Genomic DNA, 23,210 nt, shown 5'->3' on the forward strand with positions numbered 1-23,210 from the left:
GTTATTCGAATTTATTGCCGTTCTGTTTTTCCAAAATAGGGACAGAAACTCTTGATTTTAAAACAGGGCTTTTGAATTGTAGGGAAAAGTTGTGGCCCGCTCTTCCTGGCATCCGCTCCCAGGATATCAGTCTCCGACTCTCCACTTCTCCTTTCGGTCTGAACTGATGCTATCTGCACTGGGAGAGCTATAGTTCTTTTAGCCTTGCCTCTATTGTCTACACTAATCCCTCTCCTTAGGGGCCTGTGTGTGTGTGTGTGTGTGTGTGTGTGTGTGTGTGTGTGTGTGTGTGTGTGTGTGTGTGTGTGTGTGTGTGTGTGTGTGTCTTTGCATACGTGTGTGTGTGTCTTTGCATACGTGTGTGTGTGTGTGTGTGTGTGTGTGTGTGTGTGTGTGTGTGGGATCCCTGTCTGCACACTGCTTTTGGCTCCAGAACGCCGCCGCCACACACTCTTGTGTTCAGCCGTATCCGGATTTTCCCGTGCCGAAAGGGATGGAGAGTAATTTATACCCGATCCCATTAGCGCGTGACTGCTATAGATTGTAGTCTCACAAAATGCTGTTAAATCTGCCTGTAAGTGTTTCATGTCATTAACTGTGATAAACTGCGTTTCTGTTTGTTTTCGAGGACTTGCCACGGCTCAGCCAGTGTGTACACAGGTTTTTCTTTTGCCCTTTTCTCAATCGCGTTATGCGGATAATTGTTTTATTTGGGCTTAACAAGATCCATTTAGCCATTCGTATCGTCAAAAGGCATGTGCTAAAATAATAACATGCCAAACCAAATTATTAAAACAATATGCAGAATACTCGCAGATTAAGATAAATCAAATGTAGACCTGGCGACCTCTGATCTTTAAAAACCAGCCATGTTGATTGTGTCTTTTTACACTTATGGCTTTGGCAGACACAGTTATCCAGAACGACTCTACAGCATTACATACAACTAAGCTACCACCTCCCTGTGTTTTTATTTTTTTAGGTTTTTTTTTTAGATTTTTAATAAGGGAGCGTATAACGAGGCTTGTGGATGGGTGGAGCAGGAGATCCCTCCATTACAGAGTGATAATCAGAACCAGACTTTGGTCAGGTCTAATTTAAACTGTTGAATAGTGGAGGTGGGATTTCACCCCGGGGTGGGGTTAATTGTTTTAGCAGCAGGTAAACTCGTCGACATGTGCCTGTGCATGGAAAATGATTTTGTACGACCGTGTTGAAGGACTTTAGGAAAGTTTTGAGTTTGCTTTTCCAAACCGATGTCTGTCATTTTCTCGTGTTTGTTCGCTTTGTTTATTTGTCTGAACAGCACAGAGCCTTGTAAGGCTGTCTGTTAATCTTAGCCCCTGTGTAGGTTTTTTTTGTTGTTGTGGTTCTTGGTAGTGCTTTGCCTTTTTTATTTTTTTTTTTATTTATTTATTTTTGCATCCAGGGTGTTTGTTTTTGTCCACAGTTTGTTTATGATATATTGCCTTTCCCAAGAAGACCAAGGTTGGCTTTACAAGTAACAAGAACAATATATTGAAAACCTACATTAGTAAGCTCAACTCACAACTGTAAATAATTGTATATATATTTTTTTAACATTCATCGGTTTTATAATATGTTAATATTCTGGGAATAATTTTTTGGAACACTGGTCTAGTTTTTGTTTAAGTCTATATGTTTACTGTATGCATGTCGTTATATGCACTGTTACTAGGGCAGCATTTTTCCCTCGTTACAATATCTCTATCAATATCTGCTCAATGATCCGTTGTAGTATGCTGCAATTAAAGCAGAACTGTACAGTGAGTGTCCGAGGTATTAGCACAGGGGAGTAAGGTGAGCAGGTTGGTCCCTGTCTCTGGGCCTCAGTGCAGTGTGGGTTTGTGGGTATTGTTTTCATGCCATCTGCATACATTAACCTGTCACACAGACGTCTCGTCTTACCCATGCCTCAGACAGGCCACTCGTACACACCGAACACACACCACAAAGCCAAACATCGCCTGCTCCCTATAGACTCTTAGGAGTGTCAAAACAGGCTGCACTTCAGGGTTTAAATATACAAGCGCATCAGGTTGAAAGATGTAATATGCAATGAGGGGATCAGTTCATCATAAGTGCATGTTTGTTTAAAGAAAGAAAATTAGGGATTGTGGAATGGATTAGGGACTGAGATTCCCATTTTCTATGCTGGTGGATTAAAAAAATCTAACGAAAAAGTTCAAATATAGTGGAAAGTTAACGATTACAAAGCTCTTGAATAAAATGACAAATATTATTGTACACCCTTTTGAAATAAATCTGTACTGAGGTGATCTATGGAAATGAGTTTACAGTTTTTTTGGCCTGCATACATTTTGAGAGCTTAATGTGTTTGTTTTAATCGAAGCCTGGTGCTTTTCTAACTACAATAAATTTAGAGGAAATTCGATCAACCGTAAAAAAAAAAAACGTAATCGTGCTCTCTTAGACCATTCTCCTTCTATACACTTATTACACACTCATTAACACACAGCAGTCCAAGATGCAGCGTGTAGTTGTTTCGAATCAGCTCCCCGTGCACTGAAATCACCTGCAAACCCTGCCATATGTGTGCAGGGCTGACTGCTTCTTTAACACACCCAGCCATGCAATCATTCAGTCATAAAACTCCATGCTTGTTGAGTTTTCAACTGAGCTGTGGGATTTCGCTTGGCATTTTAGAACCTGAGATCGCCTTGGGTCAGCCACTGTGAAATGTGACTCACTTGTGTGTAGATGCACAGAGAAAAGGAAGACACGAGCCTCATTTCTAATCGTGTATTACAATCCAGTGCAAATCAATTGCGCAGTGCACTTTTAACGGGCATGTCAAGCCTCCTGTCTCAGTCAGAATCGGAGCCCTGCTTTAATAGAAAAATCATGCTCTTTTAATCCACAAAGGTGTCCATTGAGCCATATCTTGTAAATAAAAACATGCTGGTGGATTAATTGATTGCTTACTTGTTTGTTTTTTTTTCTTTACTCTCCTGGTTTAGAGTAAGAAGACTCACATCCCTTACAGAGACAGTAAGCTGACGCGGTTGCTGAAGGACTCTCTGGGCGGGAATTGTAGGACCGTGATGATCGCAAACGTTAGCCCTTCGTCGCTATCGTATGAAGACACGCACAACACACTCAAGTATGCCAACCGGGCCAAGGAAATCAAGTCCACAGTAAGATCGATTCACACACACACAAAAACACACTGTATAAGTGCTACATGTGTAGGTGTGTATACAGCACAGCTTATAAAAAAATGCTTATGAATCATGTTATTTATAACTGGTTTGATACACAAACCTAAAACGTAATAAACAGTCAGCCACTGATGTTGAACATCCATAGCAACACAGATCCACAATTTCGGTAACATGTTTTTAATTATATTCAAATTAGATATAAAGCAGCAATAAATCCATGACGATCAACTTAGGGTGTACTCGCTAACAAAGTGCACCATGGTTAATCTACCACTGCCTTAATCCTCCTGGGCATAGAATTTACCAGAGCTGCACAGGTTGTTGCTGGGAAGTGGATCCCAGCAACAACCTGTGCAGCTCTGGTAACCTCCATAATGACATCACAGGAAAAAAAAAAACACGAGCACATGGTTAAACGACACACAACTGCTCTCACTTAGGGTGTACTCACTTTTGTTGCAAGACATTAATTGCTGTATGTTGAGTTATAAGTAACCAGTAAATCTGTACTGCTTTACAAACTGCACATTGACTACTCTAAAATCTATCCAAGTTTCATTTCTGTAGTATTGTCCCTTAAAGATCTACCAAAATGCTCTCTGAAATGTGGCGGGTGTACTCACTTTTGTGAGATACCGTGTAGCTACTTCTATTTTCCATCAGGACCAATGAAAAGTCTGGACAGTACACACTTTCATCCAATTTTATTACTTAGAGGCGTCACCTGCCAGTGTGGACTGGGAAAATTCTGGGAAAAGTTTTAGACAGCAGTCACCCAGAGCGATGCCTAGTACGAGTGAAGAAAGCTTCATGTGTGCAGATGAAAAAAAGGAAGAAAAAAAAAGAACCTGAGCTAAATGAATATCTGGAAATGAAACTAATTTACATATGAACGATGAACTTATTTTCCCAACCCTTGACTTAAATGTATTTATTCTTACTTATTACTATAAATCTCTTGGTAATTACAGTATATTGAATGAGAAAAGGGGTGTAAAGTTGTAATTGTCAGGATAATGGGTCAAATAATTGCCCCTGGAGCGAATAATAAAACTACTTATGAGTCACAGTACACAGAGAGAACTAGAAAGATATTTCGAGCTCAAGTATTTCCACGAAAACACCACCATATTTACTTTTTAATTCACCACATATGTGAATGCAAACGTCCTAACTACTTCATACATCGTAGAATTCACTTTTGACGAATCTTTGAGGTAAAAAAAAAATAAATTAAAAAAACGGAACATTACCAGGACAGATATGATAAATATCTGAAAGCGTGCATGTCGAAATGTGAGAAGTATGCACTTCAGTAACACAACACCACATCGGGTCACTGAAACGAGAGAGAAAAGAATCACTTGTATTTTCCGATGGCCAATGTCATTTTGGCTGACTGGATTGAAACCCAGTATCTATTGCTGCTGATATAGTGGATTTTGGGGTGCTTTTCTGCTCACCACATTTGTACACAGTGGCTGTTTGAATTGTTGTAGGTTTACTGTCGGCTCAAACCAGACTGCCCTTCGCTGATCTCTCTTATCTACGAGATGTTTCCGCCCGCAGAACTGCGTCTCACTGGATCTTTTTGGCTTAACTTGCCAAACCGTAGACACTATTGTGTTTGAGAATGCCAGGAGGGTAGCGGTTTTTGAAAAATAAGCCCGAATGACAGTAGCAAAGCCACAAGAGGAAAAAAAAAAATCGCGTTTTCTCCTATTCTGATGTTTGGAGATTAATTGAGCTGATTTTATGCATTGTACTACTACTACTACTACTACTTGATCGGCTGATTGGATAATTGCGTGAATAAGAAAGTGCATGTATTCAAAAAAAGTGAGTATGTATCTGAAATGTCAGAACTGAGTACTTCTTTCTTATGTTTCCTGCAGCTGAAAAGCAATGTTGTGAGTGTGGACAGTCATGTCGGACAGTACGCAGTCATATGCGAGAAACAGAAAGCTGAGGTAAATATTATATAAATGTTATTATTATTATTGTTTTGGTGTTATTTATCAAATGATTTGGTCATGTCTACATTTCACAATTGTCCTTTATCGTGTCTGCCGCCAAACGAGCCTAGAATGCAAAAGTATATCATGGCTCTCACTGCCTTTATGTGTAAATATGGTCTGTTTGTCTTGCCCGGAGAGATGGGTGAGGTGAGACCAGACTCACAAGTGTGTTTGTGTTTGCAGATTATGCTGCTGAAACAGAAACTGAGAGAGTATGAGGAACAAAAGATGGAGGCTTCTGTCTTCAATCCAATCTCCAGCCAGAAAAGAGCTGAATTTGAAAAGTAAGCCATATAGCTTGCTTATATCCATGTTGTTACACAAGACATACTGAGCATAGCACCATATAGCTGAATCCAGTTTGTTTGTTTATTTTTTTTGTGTGTGTGTGTAACATGTAGCTTCTTCTCAACGCCGTCCTTTAAAACTTTTAATGCGCATCAATAATTGATGAGTTCGACTACACAGTACAAGACTTGAGGTCATTGCAGGTGGACGTCTCCGTTTCCCTACATTTTTCATCAGACCCACTCAGCCTGGAATTGAGCCCTTCATGTTTAATCGTCTCTCTCCCGATGCTTATTCAAAGATCGGAATTTTATCACAATGCTCATTTCTCTCCGGTTACATCTCCCTGTCCGCCTTGATCGTGAGGCGATTGTCAGCCAGGGCTGCAGCGCCATCCGTGAGACAGAGCTAGAAAGAGAGGAGGGGAAAAAGCCGGGGGAGGGGAGGGGTGAGAGTAGGCGGCGAGGGAGAAATGAATGAGTCTTACACCTACGCAATTTCATTCACCAGCGTTAGAATTCACAACTGGGAGGGAGGGAGGGAGGGGAGGGGAGGGGTTCAGAATGGAGGAACGGCGGCACACTCCTGCCTGCATTAAATATGCTCCAAACACAGAAAGCCGCCGGTGGCACCACTGCACCTACGTCACTCTGACCTTTCTTGCTCTTTCTCTCTCTTTTCTATTGCATTTAAAGCATTTTTCCTCACACTCTCAACTCCCCCCTACGCAGCAATACCTATCTGCAGTGACTGTTTGGGTTGTGTGTACGTTTTGCGGATAGGAGGAGGGCACTTGAGCATTCGCTGAACCTAGTGAATGAACTCGGAGTTCCAACTGTAGCTGAAAACTTGGATCGAGGAGCTACTAAATGGCTCCGCCCACCGGAAACACCAAACATAGTCCTTGATGCATATTTCTTTGGCCCGGATGCTTCCGGCTGTTTTTCCCCTGCATTCCTGTTATTAAAGGCTTCTTTTTTTTTTATGTCAAGGACTGACAGCACAATGCTTGAGAAATTGTCCAGCACAAAAACCCCAATCAATAGGCCAAAACAATGGGGGGGGGGACAGCAACCATTTCTGTGGGTTTGTCCATGTTTAGCAACATAAAACCCATCGGTATGTGACATTTTGGCTGTGTTTATAAAGCATTCATCATGATGCTGCTGGCTTTTACAGTGTATAAGCTCAGTAGGTTTCACTTCCAGACGTGTCAAACAAATCATACATATATTCGCCATCGTTGTGTTTTTCAATTCAGAAACCTATTTAACTCTGCTAGATAGTGAAAATTAATGTTCTGGAAAAATATCATAATTTAAACTCAGAATAATGCATCTGATCAAATATTGGATGTGCTACAGTACAATATTGTTTAGATCCTATGTCTGTGGTCCCCAGGCTGCGGACCGGCACCGGTCCGTGGGTCAATTGGTACTGGGCCGGGCCGCACAGAAAGAATACATAACTTACATTATTTCCGTTTTATTTATTATCTGATTCTAAACGATGTTTTATTTTGGAAAATTACCGGATTCTTTGCACCACATCTGTTTATGACTCACTCTTGATGCATGTCATGATGCCTCGGTCACATGTTTTACCTCCTTCCGCTACCTTTTAAAAAGGGGCTGCTCCGGCCGCTAACACACAATACATTACCACTAAACTGAAACCCCCAGCGAGCAAAATGAACAAATATTAACACAGTGGATTCACGTTTATTATTAGAAAATATTTAGAAAAAAAAAAGTTTTTATGCCGGTCGTATCATTTTATTTTGTTGTATTTATCCGCCACATCCGCCGGTCCGTGACAATATTGTCAGACATCAGACCTGTCCGTGGCGCAAAATAGGTTGGGGACCGCTGCTATATGTGATATCAGTTTAGCATTCTATTCTATCTTGGGGCTTTTTTGCATCTGAGTATTCTGGTATTCCTGATTGAAGCATCTGTGCATGCTATGGTAGATGAGAACTATCTTCCGTCATACAAATCCAATGTGTGTAGTGCAGCAGGTGGTGGGAATGAGCAGCACTGAGCTGTGTTACAGCACCATAAAGCTTGTTTAGATAAAACAAACCTTAAAAAATGTGTGTTTTGAGAAAGTCAATAAGGAGAGGGCTTTTTTTTTTTTGGTCGTTTAAACCTACCTGATCCAGGTAAACCTGCTTTTCCAAGACACCAGAGCTTATGATTTGTTCAACCTTATCACTGGTTTAAATCCGAATGTACATGTGACTGCCCTTCTGCAGATGCTGTTTGTCTATGCTAGCAGTTTACACAGGCCTCCACACCCTCTTCATGTGGGAGTAGCTGTTGAGTCAAAATAAACTAGCTCTATTGTACTCGCACCATTTTCAAGGACAACAGAGGTTTTAGATTTCTTTGCTTTGTGTACGTTGCTTTGGGCTGCAATTTTTGGATTTTCAACAATACCGACATTGTGTGGAATTTTGTAAATGTTTATATAACCACATTATCTTTTAGTGTCACGTAAACATCCAACTAGTAATTAGAATAAATTATACAAATATACATTGTAGCGCTAGGCTTTTTTTTGTTTTGTTTTTTTTGTTTTTTTTTACATAGGAACCTTGTGAAATAGTGTTTGTGTGCGCTCTTGTGTGCTGCAGAATGTCCGAATCTCTGCGCAGCGTGTTTGCCGCACGGCTGCTGCTACGTAAGGAGCATTTGGAAATCGAGAAGCAGCTGAAGGAAAACTGTCTGAGGCTCAGTCACAGGGAGGAGTGGCACCAGCAGGGCCTGCTATTCTTCCCAGATGACAAAGCAGAGAAGGTACCAGTTTCACCCTTTTACACACGCTGCTGAGCACAAAATGAGGTCGCCTGAGGTCGTTTTGTGTTTTTACATTTTATCACTGCCTTTTAAACAATTAGCAATTGTCTGTGTGGCTTTTTTCCTTTTTTTTTATTTTTTTTAGGGCTGAAGTGAAGTTGTAAGTTTTTGAATGAAGTCGGGTTATGAAGTCTTTTATCATCAACTGATGTCAAGTCCGTTCTGTGACTGAAAAGTCTGCATTCTTTTTGTAAGAATTTTACGTCGTGTGTGTGTGTGTGTGTGTGTGTGTGTGTGTGTGTGTGTGTGTGTGTGTGTGTGTGTGTGTGTGTGTGTGTGTGTGTGTGTGTGTGTTAGGCCACCTGTAAGTTCGAGCGTAAGCTGGCGGCTTTGCAGTCTCAACGGCAGCACCTACAGAGGCGTTTGCAGGAAAGCGGAAATCGCTTCGAGGAGAATAAAGGTTGGCTTCACCGACTTGAAAATGAGATGAAGCTACTTGGGCATGATGGACACACTCCAGAGGTTAGTTCCTTAGACAGAGATCAATAATTGACAATAAATAATGATAATTGTGTGTCGCCCCCATCACTACCAAACCCCCCACCACTACCTCTGCTTATCTGCTTGTATTTTTTCTCTGTGGATGAATGGATCTGCATCCTTGTGTAGAAACAGCAAAGAGGGTTTTGTTTGAGGAAACACTTGAATAGAAACCAAAAGTTAACTCAGAAAAACTGAGATCGATGCTCCCTATGCCGCTTTCTCTTTCTCAACCGCTTCCTGAATCATTTCAGTTTCTCACTCTTTTTTTTTTTTCTTGCTATCTGTCGCTCTTTTTCTGTTCTTTTCCTAGAAGCAAAGCATCGTAGCGATGCACCCTCCAGTCCCAATGTCCTGTGATCCGCTTGTGTTTCCTTTTCTCTGCGTCAGAGGAGAGTAACAAATTCCGCAGAAAGCGCGTTCTCAGAGAGCAAGTGAAAAACAAAAGCCGCACTGAAACACATCAGCGGAGCTGAGACATGCCGCTATTGTTTTTGTGCCAGCTTTTCTCCCGACCGGTTTCTCGGTATAGATGAGGGATCGTTACAGTTTGATCCCTTCTAGGCCTAGAAATTTCCTCTTGCTGTCTCATTGTTCTTGTCTGAGCTGCCCATGTCGGTGCACTACCCCCACTTTACTTACACTGTTGTTTGTTTTTCCCTTCACCTACCATGAGTGCTTGGGGGACTGGGCACTTAAATGTTTTTTTTTTTTTTGTTTTGTTTTGTTTTGTTTTTTTTAAACCTGTTGTTGAGTCCATTTTATTCATTTTGTAAAGTAATAACTGACTACAATGCCAAGGGCTTTGGCTGAAGTTAGATAATTTGCCAATATTAGTATTTGTCTACTCTTCTTTTTTATGAGCTCGCTATCTGTTTTGTTTTTGTTTTTTGTTTTGTTTTTTTTTTTTGTTTTTTTTTTTTTGTTTGTTTTTTTTTTTTTTTTAGAATTTTGTTGGGTTTGTCCACTGTGGGGGCAAATTTACTTCTGATTTAAAAAGATGAAATGGCAATACACTATTCTGTATTTCTATGCCCTCTGATGGATATTGACGATTTAGCATTAAATAGTAAATATTTCCTCCTTGTAATACTATTGAAGTAAAAGAGATAGTAGTAGCCTATTTAATAGTGCGATGCACAGCAACACGTGAGCTCACCAGTAATACCTCCACTGCCCATTCAGAACCAGAACACCATTATGTGCTTATAAATTAGCTTTGCATATCTGTACAGCCTATTACAACTCTTTCAACATGTCAAACTAAAACTTAGTTAATACTGATCCTGTTTTCATTATTTTCTGTTTTTGTGTGTTTCTGTGCACAGGAGCTTAAAAAGGAGCTGCAATGCCACAGACTGGAGCTGCAGGTGGCTGATTTGCACCAGCGTATCGAATACATGTACTATCTCACCGGTTTGCAAGACCAAGAGAACAAACACACACACAAGTAGGTAGCAAATCCTGAGCAACAGAAATATACAACACACACATACTATTTGCTTATTACAAACTTTTCGTTTAAATATTATTTCATAAGATTTGGTGTAACTTATACTGTCTAGTTTTTTTGTTGTTGTTTTTATTTATATATATATATATATATAATTTTTTTTTTTATTCTGTAGTCTTTTTTATTTATTATCTAAAAACTGGATTATCTATTTATATTTAATAAAAAAAAAGAAACTGTGCAATTTTTTTGCCCCCTTAATACTATAATAGATAAGTGTTTATAAGTAAATGAATAATTACAGTTGGTATTGTCATGGTACACTTTTTCTGAGAGAACACGGGTATCATCAGAGTGTAACATGGATATTCGGCAGTTGAATGTTAATATTTTACCAATATATAATTTATTGTAGAAATAATGCCCATACTGCCCACTCCTAGTCTCTGTTAACATTCAGTGCTGCTTAAGGATATCTCAAAGCCTTGCAATTCATGCAAAATGTTCCCCCTCTCTCTCCCAGACTGGTTCACGCCCTTCTTCCTGTCTACCGCCGCCAGCGCCTGGCCCTGCAGGCCGCAGGCATCTGTACAGACGACACAGGGCAGGAGGAGCTGGAGCACCTGGTGCAGAGAGAGCGAGGCGTGGTGTGGGCCGACCAGGAGAACACGGAAGAGAAGGCTGAACCGAACAAGGCCACTGACAACTCCTCTCTCCAACCCATCCTGTCTTTCTCTCACCTCATCACTCACCAGAACACGCCATGCAGTGAGTGGTGCAAAGTGGCCTCCTTTCATTGCGCTCTCCGTACAGCAGGAAAACTTTAGAACAATTTCAATGTCATTATCAGAGCCACATCAGGACTGATTAAAGTCAGTCAATTTGTGTGTGTGTGTGTGCGTGTGCGTGTGCAGTTATTTAAGAACAGCAGTTTTACAACTGGACATATGTTTAAGGGAAGCACACTTTTGCTTTGATGATGGCATTGGACGGGGAAGGTGAAACATATGTTTTTCTCTGTCTATTTGTGCATAATCAAAAATGTATGTAAATTCATTGCATATTAATTACTCAGTATAGAGCAGATGTTTCAGTTTTCGTACAGAGGACACACATTATGTCCAAATATGTCAGAATATTTTTGTTTATTACAGTAAAACTTAATTCATTCTGATAGTTTACCAGTAGATTTGTTTATTTGTGTGTAAAGTTGCGTTTAATTCTCAATTCTCTACAGGTGCAGAGAAACGCACACGTCCAAACTGTCCACCAAAAGGTTAGTGTGTGTGTGTGTGTGTGTGTGTGTGTGTGTGTGTGTGTGTGTGTGTGTGTGTGTGTGTGTGTGTGTGTGTGTGTGTGTGTGTGTGTGTGTGTGTGTGTGTGTGTGTGTGTTTGTGTGAGTTTTCTATTTGTGTGTGTGTGTGTGTGTGTGTGTGTGTGTGTTGTCACTCTAGTTTTGTTTTTCATGCTCCCATTTTATTCTCTGTTTAATTTATTACTTATCTAACATCTTTTTAATTTATAATTAATTTGTTCATCTTTCATAATATTCAGTGTCATTTGCATTATTCAGTCACTCCAGAAAACCTAATGTAAATGAGTAGTAATAACTAGAACAAGTAGAATTTACAGTCACATTAATATAACTAACAAACAAAATATTTAACTTTTAATACAAAAGTAATGCAATAGCATGTTCGGAGAGAAGTTGTGTATTGTGTATCAGTGGGGCTTTTTTGTATGCTTTGTTTGCTTTATGATTTTTATTAAATTTTTATTTAGCTGTGATTATATATTACTCATGACTACAGCTGTGTATGAAGTGAAGTACAGTACACGGCTCCTTGTTTTCCTCATATTTTTTGTCGTGTGTCAAAGCTGTGCCTTTGTCCCTTCAATCTTCTCCTCAGTTTTCCCCATAGTCTGCTCCAACATTCAGCTTCACCCATTAATCCAAGCACGAGTGACACTAGCATCACTCATGTTGTGTGTACGTGTGTATTTGGGTAAAACGGAGGGAGACGGATCCAGAGACGGAGGCAAACGTTTTATTGACGATTGTAACGTAGCATGTCGCGCTGAACACTTACAGCTTTCTCTTTAACAGCAGAGATTTGGGTTTGTCCTGCTATGTTCTGTGTGTAATAAACATTGAATTGAGTTGCAATTCGTTACTGCGGCCATAAAATATCCACGAATGAAAAGGGTAATTATCAAATGAGTAAACTAGCAAGAATAAAGATCAGACAAATGTTTAATTAATGCTCAAATTCCACACTGGAAAATAAGGCCAGTATTTGATACATAGTTCTGTCACACAGCTGACTTAATAAGCTGACACTTTTTTAGTGTATAAAGCAATGGAGGGAGGAACCCTTTTGGGAAATGGTAGATGGAGTGAGTTATGGCTGAGTAAATTGGCAGTAATGATATTTGCTGTAGAACAGGTGTTACTCATTTGATTGAGTTGCATTGTGGGGAAATACAGGAACACACTAGGTCCCAGTTGGGGCCTGCATTAGGCGAGAGGGAGAAACATAAAGCCAATGAGGCTGAGAAATGATGGTAAAAAAACTAAATAATCTCCAGCATCGAGACTTAATAAAATCCTTATATAACTGACTTCTACATTGTGCATTAGGAATAAATCTTAACGCTTGGCCAATGGATTTATTTTGTTCTAATCAATAGTTCTCACTATTAGCCAGGTTACCTTGTGCTACTTTTTTTTATATTTATATAATATAAAGGTTTATGTAAAAATGTGGTTCATCTGGTATACTGGAATACATTTAATAGAGGTGATCCCTTTAAAACGTACTCTTGACTGTTTCTTCGCTCTTAGCCAGGCCACATTTTTTGGCTTTGGAAATAAAATCTGGTTAATCAGTCACCCTGGAATACATTTCATATAGCCGACCCCATACTCAGACTCTGTTTTTCCTCCTGTTACCCCAACAGGTTTATAATATTAAATTGTTGTGAAATATATCCAATTCGAAACCTTGCTTTGAAAATGCCTTCTTTTTACTTATACACTTTATTGCCAAGAGTTTGTGGACACCTGGTCATAAGTATGGTATGTGCTTTTTGAGCATCACATTCCACATTTAGCCCAATTTGCTTTTATAATTCACTCCACTCTTCTGGGAAGATGTTCCACTAGATTTTTGAGTGTGCTTATGGAGATTTGTGCTTATTCAGACACAAGGGTGTTAGTAAAGTCAGGTACTGATGTAGATAAGGAGGCCTGGGTCCATAAGTCAGTGTTCACATTCATCTCGAAGGTGTTCAATAAGGAAGGGTTGTGTTCAGGGCTCTATAGCAGAAGGTCTTTCACTCCAAACCATGCAAAGCATATCTAGTAGGAGTTTGCTTTGTGCACAGGGGCATTGTCCTTCTGGAACAGGTTTGGGTCTGCTAGTTCCAGGGTTCCCACGGGTCATGGAATTTCTTGAAATCATGGAATTTTAAACAGTCTTTTCCAGACATTGTACTTCAGGGAATTTTTATATTTTGTATGTATTAGAATATTAGGGATTTTTGTTTTTCACTTTAAAGTTTAGCTTCCATTTATTAAAGTGTAATTTTTCTATACCGTGTTTTTTATTTGAATGTGTTCTTCGTGCGTTTTGCTCATTGTTATGGTGAGGCTATTTTTTAACGCCATTTTATTCCCTTCCTGTTTGTTAACTGGCAGTCACTTAAGTCAAATGCATACCAAGCTGTAGCTGTTGACTAAGGCAAAATCAGAAAAATGTAAATTTCAAGAAATGATCACTTCAACACCTGTTTTTTAAAACTAGATGACAGAAAAGCTAAATGTAAAGTTTGTAAAACAACTATCAAGCTAACAAATATGGGGGAGGGAGTACTTTGCAGCCACGCAAACAGAAAGAAGCATGGCCCTCCGTATGAAGCCGACCGGAGCATAATCTTCGTCCCAAGTGCCCATCACTGCTCTACTGCTGCCTCCCCAGATAGCTCAAAGAGAACAACAGACAGCTAATGAAGCCGCTCGCACCTTCAGGCATTAGTGTGAGACAGTGGAGCACGTCTCGGCTTAACACCAGCAAAGACGCTGACTTCTTTTTCCGGCTGCTCCCGTTAGGTGTCGCCACAGCGGGTCATCTGTCTCCATACTACTCTGTCCTCTACATCTGATTCTTTCAGAGCAACTACATGCACGGTTTCCCTCACCACATCCATAAACCTCCTCCTTGGTCTTCTTTTTTTCATTCTTTCTGGCGGCTCCATCCTCCACTCCTGCCACTCTTCTTCACCCACTCCACTCAGCCAGCAATCTTTTCTTCACTTCTTAACACACTCTCCATTACTTTGTACTGTTGACCCCAGGGACCTAAACTCCTCATCCTTCTTCACCTCTTCTCCCTGCAACCGCACCACTCCACTGCCCGTCCTCTCATTCACACACATGTACTCTGTCTTACTCCTACTGACTTTCATTCCCCCTTTTCTCCAGCGTGGACCACCACCTCTCCAGGCTCTTCTCCACCTGCTCCCTACTCTCACCACAAATAACAATATCATCCGCAAACATCATAGTCCATGGAGACTCCTGTCTGACCTCTTTCGTCAACCTGTCCATCACCACTGCAAACAAGAAAGGGCTTAGAGCCGATCCTTGATGCAGTCCAACCTCCACCTTGAACTGTCTTTCAGTCTGTTGTTACTACTGCACACTTCACTGCTGTCACACTGTCCTCATACATGTCCTGCACCACCCTCACATACTTCTCTGACACACCTGACTTCCTCATACAATACCAGAACTCCTCTCTCGACACCCAGTTGTACGGTTTCTCTAAATCCACAAACATACAATAAAACTCCTTCTGACCTTCTCTATACTTCTTTAACATTCTCAAAGCAAATAATGCGTCTGTGGTGCTCTTCCTCTGCATGAAACCATACTGGTGCTCACAGATGGTCACCTCTTTTCTCAGCCTGGCTTCTACTACTCTTTCCCATAACTTCATAGTGTGACTGATCATCTTTATTCCCCTGTAGTTACTGCAAGTCTGCACATCTCCCTTATTATAAAGATCGGTACTAGCACACTCCTTCTCCATTCCTCAGGCATCCTCTCACCTTCCAGAAACTTGTTAAACAATGTGTGTGTGTGTGTGTGTGTATATATATATATATATATATATATATATGTATGTATGTATATGTATATGTATATATATATATAATGATTTTCTTCCACCCCGTTTAATTTTCATTACGCATTGTTCAGGTAATTCTTAATTGCATCCGTGTTTATGCATTCTTCTTCTCTTCTGGTGATTTTATTTTGCCATCTCGCTTGTTTTTGCTTAAGTCCATCCTCCTTTGCAGTCTCATTTTCCTCTACTCTGAAAGAAGCTCACTGTCTCCCCCTCCCTTCCTCTCGTTCTCATCCCCCCCCCCCCCCCCCCCCACGGCCCCATCCCACTCCCCCTGCACTTCTAGTCTCATTCATAAAATCGATGCCGTGCGGAAGAGTAGGGGACAGGCGGCGAGCGGAGGGGCTCAGTCACGTACGCTGTGAAATGCAGCCGGATCATCAGCATGGCGGGAGGGAGGGAGGGAGGGAGGGAGGCAGCAGCCAGGCGACCCTAATCCGAGCCGTTCACTTCTCCAGAAATAGAACTTCATGCATGTATTAATCCCGTCATCCACAAATACAGCATCCAGAGCACTCTGGCGTGTACACACACACACACACACACACACACACACAAAACCTCTCAACCTTGTCCATTATTACACCGCTTTTCTAACACGCAGTCTTATATCATCCTGCAGGGAGTGTTTGTGTTTGTGCGCATGGCGCTCACAGAGCCCAGTGTGTGTTATTGTCCTTCAGCCCCAGTGCTGACGTAGACGAGCGCTGTTTTCCATCAGAGAGCATCAAACAGGCCAGCTAGGGCTCAGCTCGCCTTTTTAACACAAACCAGTTTCCCCTACACCGCCGGGTAAGGGTTCACGCACCAGTTAGAAATTACAGCGACCTGCTGTCCGTTTCCTGGATGTCCGACTTCTCGAGAACGATAGCAGCTCTTAAAGTATACAGCTGCTGTTTTTCTCAATCAGTTTCTCTTTGTATGTCTGCACATGTTCTCTCCTCCCCCGATCTTGTCCGTGAGTCAGTATGCAGCGAGAACGTGACGTGTTCCAGCATACTTCAGCGCTCAATACTCAGTGTCGGACATCTCCAACAGTGCTCAGCATCCTGAAGCTTCCCAATGCCTGTGCACACACACACACACAGAGCGCATGAAAAAGTCGTTACCCACGACAGCATGTGTTTGTTAAATACCGAGCCTGAAAAATACTTTTTGATTTGAGTTTTTTTCACACACACAAGCCTCTGTGTTTTCTCGTTCTCATTCTCTTTCTATCTTGAGCTCTCTCCCACTTTCCTCTCCAGTCAGGTGCACTGCTACTGACTCATCTGGCCAGGTGACGAAAATAGCTAAATTATTCAGTAGTGGATGCATATAGAACTACTCCGGATAGGAGCATCGACTCTATGAATAAACCCAAGCATATGGAATATAGAGTGCTAGCTTCTTGAAGAGGGACTGGGAGTAGCATGAATGAATGTGTGAGTCATCATCCTCCTTCATTGGTGCGTGCCTGTACTTCGTGTACTGTCTTAAGAATGAAGGAAGAGCAGCTCGGTCAGGATTTTTTGTTTTGTTTTAAATTGTCCGCGTTCGCCTTTTCCACCTGCGCATTCATTTGCGGAATTTGATGTCGAGTTCGCATGTGCACAGCGAGAACGCAGAGCTGCGCAACCTTTTGAAAAATCCTTGCTTTAGCACAAATCAAAACGTGCGTATGACTACTGAGCGCACACTTATAACGTGGCTACAGGTGAATCATTTAAATTATGTTGAGTGTATAGAGTGTGTGGCAGTCCGACACGGATTTCTACAGCCATTAGACATGCATAAAACGAGAGCACGACAATACGGATTTGCATTTTAAAGGACATAAGTCATGTGTGTCACAGGTCTGGCATGGTTTTGGAAGTGCACATGCATAAGACTAGCATTGGTATAGACTTATAGCTTCTTTGTATTTTCTATACTCCAATTAGGTTTGGGAGTTTTAAGGTTAAATATCTTTTATTTGTTGATTGTCATAAAATAGCGCAGACTGTGCTGAAAATACGAAGCTCCTGTTAAATAGGCAAATAACGAAAATCCAGTAGAAAAAAGGAAACCGGCAAACAGTTTCCAATAGATCTGGAACTGACTGATATGGTACACTTTCTTTCCTCCTAATTTAAACCTAAATTGTGCTTTTTCCGAAAGCTTAGGAGTGGATGCACATCGTTTCTGTGAAAGGCCAAGACCATGGGTTAATGCATAGCTGTCTGCCTTTAGCTAAACCTGAATGTTCTTTCGTGGTAAATTGCCTAATCAACAAACCTAACAATTTTATTAAGACATCCATCTTATTGCAGTGCAGGTTCAGTTCTGTGGTACACTATCTCTTTTGCCTGACTTTGCTTTGTACTTCTTTTTCTTCTGCTTTAGAAACAGCTATCATGTGTGTGTGTGTGTGTATGTATGTATATATACAGTGAGGAAAATAAGTATTTGAACACCCTGCTATTTTGCAAGTTCTCCCACTTAGAAATCATGGAGGGGTCTGAAATTGTCATCGTAGGTGCATGTCCACTGTGAGATACATAATCTAAAATAAAAAATCCAGAAATCACAATATATGATTTTTAAACTATTTATTTGTATGATACAGCTGCAAATAAGTATTTGAACACCTGTCTATCAGCTAGAATTCTGATCCTCAAAGACCTGTTAGTCTGCCTTTAAATTGTCCACCTCCACTATATTTATTATCCTAAATTAGATGCACCTGTTTGAGGTCGTTAGCTGCATAAAGACACCTGTCCACCCCATACAATCGGTAAGAATCCAACTACTAACATGGCCAAGACCAAAGAGCTGTCCAAAGACACTAGAGACAAAATTGTACACCTCCACAAGGCTGGAAAGGGCTACGGGGAAATTGCCAAGCAGCTTGGTGAAAAAAGGTCCACTGTTGGAGCAATCATTAGAAAATGGAAGAAGCTAAACATGACTGTCAATCTCCCTCGGACTGGGGTTCCATGCAAGAACTCACCTCGTGGGGATCAATGATCCTAAGGAAGGTGAGAAATCAGCCCAGAACTACACGGGAGGAGCTGGTCAATGACCTGAAAAGAGCTGGGACCACCGTTTCCAAGGTTACTGTTGGTAATACACTAAGACGTCATGGTTTGAAATCATGCATGGCACGGAAGGTTCCCCTGCTTAAACCAGCACATGTCCAGGCACGTCTTAAGTTTGCCAATGACCATTTGGATGATCCAGAGGAGTCATGGGAGAAAGTCATGTGGTCAGATGAGACCAAAATAGAACTTTTGGGTCATAATTCCACTAAACGTGTTTGGAGGAAGAAGAATGATGAGTACCATCCCGAGAACACCATCCCTAATGTGAAGCATGGGGGTGGTAGCATCATGCTTTGGGGGTGTTTTTCTGCACATGGGACAGGGCGACTGCACTGTATTAAGGAGAGGATGACAGGGCCATGTATTGCAAGATTTTGGGGAACAACCTCCTTCCCTCAGTTAGAGCATTGAAGATGGGTCGAGGCTGGGTCTTTCAACATGACAATGACCCGAAGCACACAGCCAGGATAACCAAGGAGTGGCTCTGTAAGAAGCATATCAAGGTTCTGGCGTGGCCTAGCCAGTCTCCAGACATAAACCCAATAGAGAATCTTTGGAGGGAGCTCAAACCCCCCGTGTTTCTCAGCGACAGGCCAGAAACCTGACTGATCTAGAGAAGATCTGTGTGGAGGAGTGGGCCAAAATCCCCCCTGCAGTGTGTGCAAACCTGGTGAAAAACTACAGGAAACGTTTGACCTCTGTAATTGCAAACAAAGGCTCCTGTACCAAATATTAACATTGACTTTCTCAGGTGTTCAAATACTTATTTGCAGCTGTATCATACAAATAAATAGTTAAAAAATCATACATTGTGATTTCTGGATTATTTTTTTTTTTAGATTATGTCTCTCACAGTGGACATGCACCTACGATGAAAATTTTAGACCCCCCCATGATTTCTAAGTGGGAGAACTTGCAAAATAGCAGGGTGTTCAAATACTTATTTTCCTCACTGTATATATATATATATATATATATATATATATATATATATATATATATATATATATATATATATATATATATATAAATAAAAATATATATATATATATTATATATATAAATAAAAAAAAAATATATATATATATATATATATATAAATAAATAATATTTATTTATATATATATATATATATATATATATATATATATATATATATATATATATATTTTTTTTTTTTTTTTTTTTATTATTATTATTATTTATTTATTTATTTATTTATTTATTATTATTATTATATATTTTCTTTTTTACCAACTATTTTTTTCAGGCCCCATCCCTGGAGAGGAGCATGCATCCGAAACTGTGCCTAAAATGCCAATCAGGAGGAAGCTTGCCATTTCTCCTGTAAAGCCTGCCTCGACTTGTGAAGGTGCAGCGTTAGCTCACTGTCCTCCAGGCCTGCAGGAGGTGCTGCGTCAAGAGGGCGTGTACCCGCTGCCTTATACCCCTGAGACACAGGCCTCCAGTGCTGCTCCAGTCTGCATACACCCTGACTCTACCTTCGATGTGGGTGTAGACGAAAACGCAGAGGAGACGACTCACGTTAACAGCACCGTAATCCTGTCTCCCACATCACCCGATCCTCCTGGAGGTTCAGGCCTGAGCCAACTCCGTGTGCTGCGTGCCAATAATGCCAACGAGGCCTCTAAAAGGTAAAGAACGAGAATCACTCGAAATGTTCACTTTATGGAGCTGAATTTACACAAACATTTTTACTAAATGATCAAGTTGAAAGACTGCGAGTAGTAACATTTCATGGTTTGTAGGTTAGAGATTCCTTCTCTTCTTGACCTTCGAAGATCCAAACCTTCCTACATGGCCATGACATCAGCAGCACAGGGAAAGCGCAAGCTCAACTGGTGAGTGTCTGTCCGTTAACTGGTCACTAGCCTGGTTATAGGACAAATTGTATTTGTTGCCTTTTTTTTGGTTATGAATAAAACCAAAACAAATGATGCCCAGAAATATGATTATTATAAATTTTTTAATCCTGGACATGTAAATGAGTGAAAATAATAGCTAACATTATCCAGTGAAGATCTTTAAGCGTGTTAAGAGAGAGAAACAACTAATATTCTCTATCGCATGTGAACTATAATTACTTCCTTTAAACAACTTTCAGCCATATCATAATGAAGCTGATGTTTGTAGCGCAGCAGTTGGCAGGATTTAGAAGTGAGAGATTTCAGTTGCATGTGAAATGCGTTTTTTTTTTTTTTTTTTTTGGGGGGGGGGGGGGGGGTGTTCCGTTTTGTTTGTTTTTTTTAACTTGCATTGCTTTGTTTATGTTTGTCCACTTCTCCAGCATTGGAAAAGAGATCGGCCCAGAAGCCACACAAGGTGCTGCAGCTCCCAAACGTATAAAGCGCGATTCCTCCGACACCACCAAACCACTCCGTGTGCGCCGTTTTGGAGGTGAGCGCGGTCTTTCGTACAACTTCCTTCACATACGCCACTCTTTTAACTAAATCCCATCGCTGACCTCTTCAGTTAATCTCAGAGTTAGCTTCCAGCTGTCCAGAATACACCCCTTTGGGCTTTGTCCTTATTTCAGAAGTGAAGCACGAGCATCCCTCGTGGCTTTAGAATCTATTATGTTTGTTGAAGTGCTAATGAAGTGTTGGGGCTAGGCCACCTGACAGCTGTTAAACTCTCAGCCAGAAAAAGAAATTCCCAGGCTCCTCCCATTCCCACCGCCTCTTCCACATGAGGTCTCTTTTTCCTGTCTTACTATTAATCCATAAATCGCCTTCGACCTTCCTTTCTTTTATAAACCTTAAACAGTTTATTGTTTTGTTTTTTAAATTTTTTCTTCATGTCGTCCTTCTGCGCTTCAGCGTCGTCCGAGAACGAGCCCAGCAGGAGAGTGATGCGCAGCATCTCCGAGGGAAACCTGCACCAGCTCGTCCCTCAGAAAGCCAAATCAACATTTCTGGGCCCCGCTGCCCTGTTCAAGAAAGTCACCAAGAGGATGTGAAATCATTCCAGCACGACCACTTAAACTCACACAAGCCTTATGCACTGATCGCTTATTCCTCTCACACACACCTCTACACTTTGGACATTGGGAGGACCTAAAGGTTTAAACTGGACTATGTTGATATAGTAAATGTTTTCTTTTTTGTTGTTTTTTTTAAATGTACAGCTTTTAAAATGAAAGTAAAATAACTTTGTATATAGAAAGTTTCTAGTGAATTGAAAAACCTGTGATGATTTTGTTCTTAGCTCCTCATGCTTACTTTTTTCCCCATCTAGAGAAACATTTTAAAATTTCCCCTGTAAGGCAAGCAATTGTAATAAAAAGCTCTGGACACATTTTTGTACATGTGCAGCTGCTTGTTTTGGATTCATTTCTTTAGGAGTTATTGATCATTTTCTAATAGGATTTTACTTATTTGGTCATTTATGATTCTATCAAATGGTCGACTGGGTTTGACTTCAGAACTTGTTTACACAATGTTGTCTGCAATCTTGATTAAAGGTCTCTGGACACACTCTAGCCAATTACTATTGCGTGTAGTACTACCACACTAGCATCATTTTTTATATTTAAGTGCCGATTTGACTTGAACTCTTCGTATGTGTCTTTGAAATTGAAGAGATTCTAATTGTATTAATATTACTTCCATTTAATAATAATATAACTTCCACTGTCCCTTACGAGGGAAAGTCCCTTACGAGGGAAATATCAAGGTCCGTGACGTTGGGCCGCCTTCCAGTGGGCTCACCACCTGCAGGAGGGACCGTAAGGGACGGTGCTGTGAGGATTGGGCAGCAGTCGAAGGCGGGGGCCTACTTAGACTGCTGCCCCCGCGACCCGAATTACGGATAAGCGGGAGAAAATGAATGAATGATGAATAACTTCCACTGTTTACATTTGATTTGCATTTACGCCATTTGAGAGATGCCCTTATCCAGTGCTACTTACATTTATTCATTCATTCATGCAACTGAGCAGCTAATGGGTTAAGGGCCTTGCTCAGGGGCCAAAAAATGATAGCTTGGTGTGGCTGGGATTTGAACTCAACCTTCAGACCAACTCGCTGCCTGGAAGTGTTAAGATTATATGCTACATGGTTTTATTGATCCAGAGTGTTCCAATAAATTGAGATGTGCCGTTTTCACCCATCCAGCTGGTTCCTTTGATGATCCAAAGGACTCAGACTGGATGTGATTTTTACACCATATAAATGGAAAAATGTTTTCTTCTCAACCTCCGACACTACCAACAAGCCACGGAGCATCGAAGATATTTATATATTTTTCTGGCAACAAGATTCAAGATCTTTCAAGGTCTTTGCTTGATTGGCTAAGCATACTTAACGTTCCATCACAATTAGCATTTTTGGGCAAAGTGTAGTTTTTTTTTTCTTCATGTTAATACAGAATTCTGATGTTTGCTGGCTACAGGAGAAGGGTCTGTGATTGAACAGCTGTTATTTGGATCTGATGGCTTCATTTATAGCTGAATTGGCTTTATAACCGAGTCTACAATATTCAGTTAAATTGTAACTTTAACCTTTTAAACCCCTTGATTGATAAACTTTTTTTTCAGGGATTTCCCAGTTAAAGAGGTCATCACAAAAGCACAATGTTCCACCAACAGAAAAGTAAATTCTCTGAAGTGGAAATTTTTTTTTCCCTTCT

General features: G+C 40.7%; 1 protein-coding gene across 1 annotated transcript in view; it reads left to right on the plus strand.

Annotated features, from left to right (window-relative positions):
* The window catches only part of kif18a (kinesin family member 18A), a 32,027-nt gene extending 10,359 nt beyond the window's left edge, over nucleotides 1–21,668 (plus strand). Inside the window, exons 7-18 of the mRNA XM_083549772.1 lie at nucleotides 3,003–3,179; nucleotides 5,102–5,176; nucleotides 5,408–5,508; nucleotides 8,151–8,313; nucleotides 8,671–8,835; nucleotides 10,182–10,303; nucleotides 10,830–11,074; nucleotides 11,544–11,582; nucleotides 19,831–20,215; nucleotides 20,330–20,422; nucleotides 20,869–20,978; nucleotides 21,401–21,668. Coding sequence (XP_083405898.1) covers nucleotides 3,003–3,179; nucleotides 5,102–5,176; nucleotides 5,408–5,508; nucleotides 8,151–8,313; nucleotides 8,671–8,835; nucleotides 10,182–10,303; nucleotides 10,830–11,074; nucleotides 11,544–11,582; nucleotides 19,831–20,215; nucleotides 20,330–20,422; nucleotides 20,869–20,978; nucleotides 21,401–21,540 — 1,815 coding nt within the window. The 3' untranslated portion in view covers nucleotides 21,541–21,668. The remainder of the gene's footprint in view (nucleotides 1–3,002; nucleotides 3,180–5,101; nucleotides 5,177–5,407; nucleotides 5,509–8,150; nucleotides 8,314–8,670; nucleotides 8,836–10,181; nucleotides 10,304–10,829; nucleotides 11,075–11,543; nucleotides 11,583–19,830; nucleotides 20,216–20,329; nucleotides 20,423–20,868; nucleotides 20,979–21,400) is intronic.
* The last annotated feature ends 1,542 nt before the right edge of the window (nucleotides 21,669–23,210 follow it).

Source organism: Silurus aristotelis, assembly GCF_946808225.1.
Source record: "Silurus aristotelis genome assembly, chromosome: 9".
Lineage (NCBI taxonomy): Eukaryota > Metazoa > Chordata > Actinopteri > Siluriformes > Siluridae > Silurus > Silurus aristotelis.